This window comes from Lygodium microphyllum, chromosome 22, assembly GCF_053477565.2.
Source record: "Lygodium microphyllum isolate KBCC chromosome 22, Lygodium_microphyllum_v1.1.10, whole genome shotgun sequence".
Taxonomy (NCBI): Eukaryota; Viridiplantae; Streptophyta; class Polypodiopsida; order Schizaeales; family Lygodiaceae; genus Lygodium; species Lygodium microphyllum.
In genome coordinates this window covers 101866692-101870726 of record NC_141156.1, presented here as the reverse complement: position 1 = coordinate 101870726, position 4035 = coordinate 101866692, and the positions used below count along the sequence as shown (strand labels likewise).

Sequence of the window (4035 nt, the reverse complement as noted above, 5' to 3'; positions counted from 1 at the left end):
TGTATATGGTTGAAATATCATGTGCATTTTTATATTTCATTCAACTTTAAATATGAAAGGAGACATAATCCAATACACTTCAAAACATGCCATCAAAGGTTGGACAAATATAGCTAGCATGTAGAACATCTAACTTTTACATACCAATGTTTATGCCTTGAAATGTAGCAAGCTAGGTTTAAGGTTTATACATTATATGTTGTTAAAATTGTCACACATTGTTTTGTTGAAATTGTCAAATGAAAGATGAAAATCCACTCTAATGTTATTGCAATTTCAATATGAAAGAAGAGGACACACTCCAAAACATACAAACAAAAGTTGAACATGGTCAATCAATAAGTTGCACATGTGATTATTACATGTCAAGATTGTAGATATACTTTGTGAGAGAGACGAAAGGAAATTTAGATATGCAACAAAAATGAGTATAGCAAGGAACAAATAATGGAGGATTAGAAGTTGAATGAGAGTTGGATTCACTTGAAGGGCCCATTGCACTATAGACATCATCCAAACACATAGTCTCCCCTTTTGTTGATTGATCCAAATCCATAAAGAGGGATCCTCTAAATCATATTGTGTAAGAGCCTCATCCACAAAGGACTAACCCATTATCAAGGCAACGTTATGCAAAATACAACATATGGAAATTATATTTGAAACTTTACATATGTTTGGATTGGAAACAAGGATGCCATATTTCCATAGTTTAGCTACCAATGGATGGATCTAGGGTTTAGTATACCATTGGGTATGCAAGATGTCAAACCAAGGTACAACATTGTGGATCTAGGTTGCACCTTAAGACCTAGATCCATCCATTAAGTTGTAGAATTATTGCCTTTGTGTGCAAGAAAAGCACATAGATGGAGAGGAGAAAAAGGTCCATTTTGCCTAATTGATGTGTACCTACAAAAATATTTATGAGGCAAAGAGCTAACAATATTTTGAGGATATTTGGAGGTAAATCAATGTACTATTTTAGATGACTATACCAATTTTGTGTGCAAATAATGTAATGATAGACAATAGACAATACATGAGGTCATAAAATGTCGAGTCAAATTTACCAAGAGCACTCCATTATTGATAGGACTAGATCAATTTATGTGCTGTGTGTGTGTTCAATTTGGGGGGGGGGGGGGGGGCGTTGTTGGGGTTTCTGAACAATTGGTCCTTTTGTTTCCAGATTTTAGAAACACCTGATTTCCACATCCTGTTACCACCTCCTTTTACCTGTCCAGTTATGACCAGCACAGTTGACACCAGGTGAATGTAAGGTGGGAAAACTAATCAGAGAATGTGCAAAGTTTAGGGCCTACCCAAACTCCCCCTTGTGTGAAGAGGCTCTTTCTCCTATATATTTAAGTTGAGGCCTTTGAACAGATAGTTGCCTGTTGAAAATGTGATACTTGAGCTTGGAGTGAGCAAGTTCACTGCATCTTGCTAAACCAGGCAGCTGCTCAATTAAGTATTCCTACAGGCTACTGTCTAAGATCCACTTTCATTGCATAAACCCATGGCAAGGGCATTACCATAAATCTTGAATGAGAGCCTCTAGGTGTTGGCAGGATGAGCCACCATGTTGCATCGCCACCTGGGCAGAGCCACTCAAGTCCCTAGCTCGATGTCGCATTTCCTCATCTTCTATGACATCCTTGATTAAGACTGCTAAATCATTGGCTTGCATTGTTGTCACATCAATCCCCCTTCCAACTCTCCACTGTTGCTCTACAAGCAGCCTATTTGTAAACTGGTCGCCAAATACTGGGCAACAAACCATGGGCACTCCCATTGCTATGGACTCAAGCACCGAATTCCAACCACAATGTGTTACAAATGCACCAACAGCTACATGTTCTAAGACCTTTACTTGCGGAGCCCATGAGACTAAGACCCCTCTTCCCTGTGTTCTTAAATTGAAATCCTTCATTAACCCTTCTAGCTGCTCATGTTGCTCTTTAGACCGGATAACCCAAAGAAAGGGCTTTCCACTTGCTTCAATTCCCAAGGCAAGCTGCTCCAGTAGCTTTTGTTGCAACAGGACCTTGCTACCAAAAGCAATGTACACAACAGAGTGTTGTTCCTGCTTGTCCAGCCATGGAAAACATGTGGCATCTTCATTTATGAAGCTTTCAGAGAGCCCATAGAACAATGGTCCAACTGTTAGAACGGGAACTGTCCAGGGCACTAGTGAGAGAGCTTCTTTTTCGAGATCGTTGAAACTATTGATTATGACCGAATCAGCATTTTTCAGTTTCTTGACTCGTGTCAGATGAGTTTTCATAATGCTGTTGATGCGAAAAGCAGCTGCATGATCCTGGATGAATGGCAAACCTGGTATTTTAAGCTCCAAATGATATTCCTCAGGACCTGCAATATGAATGTGACGAGAGATGGGGAATTCAAAGTTAATCTTCAAAATTAATCACCAGGTTCTCCTAGAAATACCAACCTAGTCTACTTAGCAAAACGTTAGATGTTTCCAGGAAAGAAGTGGGATGTTCAATCAACATAGGACACTTTTTCCTACAGACCCTAAAATCCCCCTTCTTAATGCAATCCAAAAAAGCTGGCAAAAGGCTGACATCTGAGCTTCCAACATCAAACAACTGCTGATCAAACCCTGAGATGTAGATCAAAGAGCACCTGCTTGGGTCATGCCATGAGAAAACTGTGGTTATGTCTTGTCAACAGACCTTAGAAATCACCCTTCTCTGCTTGTACTCAGTGTACCCAGCAAATGGCCGACATCTAAGCTTCACTCGTCAGAGAGTTTCTGTTCCAGTAGATCAAAGAGCATCTGTCTTTGGCCTTTCACTGTCTTGTCAGCAAAAACCCCCCCCCCCCTTTTCCCCAAGAGTGTAGATGACAATGTTCTCTAAAACTTAATAAGACTGATCCTTGAAACTTGATAAGTCTGATCCCTAAAAACTCAGATTCCAGGAGACAGAAGGCCAACCTTTTGTTTCAACCTCTTCTGCAGCATACATGGAGGTACAGAGCCTCGTGGCGCAAGCGGCCCAGAGCACAAACCACTTCACGTTGCATTTGCGTGCAACATCTACCGTCCAATGCAGGAAGGCATCCGAGATGAGGCAGGAAACCCTAGGTCCGTCAACATGGAAGCCCCTGATGAGGCTCTCGAGCACGGGGGCCTGCTCTTCAAGGCCGCGAAAGACGGACATCCTGGAGGAGCTGAATATGGGGCCTTCCGTTGATGCTTCCACATCAAGGGAGGAGGGCTGATCGGGGGGCAGGCCGTCGGGGATGGCCACCAGTCGAAGGCAGCCGAGGATGCTGTTGTGATTGACGGCAGCAGAGGAGGACTCCACCAGTCTGTCGAGAATTCTGTGTGTGCAGACGAAAGTGATTGTAGCGCCCCTGGAAGCGAGGTGGAGGGCGAGGTGCAGCATGGGGTTGACGTGGCCCTGATCGGGGAAAGGCATCATGACGGCGTGGACAGAGGAGCTTCTCGATACCTGTTGGCACTTATCCCTCTCCATTAATCCCCTTTCTCTAAGGATTTTGGTTTGGGGTGGTGGGAGTGTGGAGAGAGAGAGATAGACACAGACACAGACAGAGAGCCCTCGGGGTGTCGACTCCGGAGACCACTGGCGAGTGAGGGTGTCTGGGATCTGCGCGCGGCCGCCGCCCGCCCGCCTTCACTCCCAAGTCTCCAAGGGTCATTGTTATTGTATTCAAAGGTAAAACGTCTCAAAGAGGGGGGGGGGGGGGGGGGGGGGGGGGGGGAAGCTATACCATGCCGTTGCTGTCGAATGCACTTATATAGAGAGTAATAGTGATTCAAAGCCCTGCCTTGTTTTCACTCTACGTGTGATTTCTTATATTCAATGGTGAATTCTTTTATATGCGGCATCACGAGGGTGTAGTCTTGGGATGTGTCTATGTTGTCCCGCTTTTTGGATTGAATAATATAAGAATATACATTGAGCTCATATATCGTGTTACCTTTCTGTGTCGTGTTGAGTGCGTAACGAGTGCAGGTTTATCACAATTGGTATCAGAGCG

General features: G+C 43.8%; 1 protein-coding gene across 1 annotated transcript; it reads right to left on the bottom strand.

Annotated features, from left to right (window-relative positions):
• Positions 1 to 437: 437 nt before the first annotated feature.
• On the bottom strand, positions 438 to 3709 carry LOC148017452 (UDP-glycosyltransferase 85A1-like). The gene is made up of 2 exons (XM_087663238.1): positions 2966 to 3709; positions 438 to 2376 (listed from the first exon to the last, which is right to left on the bottom strand). Exons 1-2 carry the CDS (start codon positions 3507 to 3509, stop codon positions 1535 to 1537), a joined length of 1386 nt encoding a protein of 461 aa, XP_087519364.1. The 5' UTR covers positions 3510 to 3709; the 3' UTR covers positions 438 to 1534.
• Between the last annotated feature and the right edge of the window lie 326 nt (positions 3710 to 4035).

Coding starts and splice junctions, on each gene's coding strand:
- LOC148017452 (XM_087663238.1), bottom strand. CDS start 3,509: ATGGAGAGGGATAAGTGCCAACAGGTATCGAGAAGCTCCTCTGTCCAC. Junction 2,377..2,965: donor AGAAGAGGTTGAAACAAAAG/GTTGGCCTTCTG, acceptor TTCATATTGCAG/GTCCTGAGGAATATCATTTG.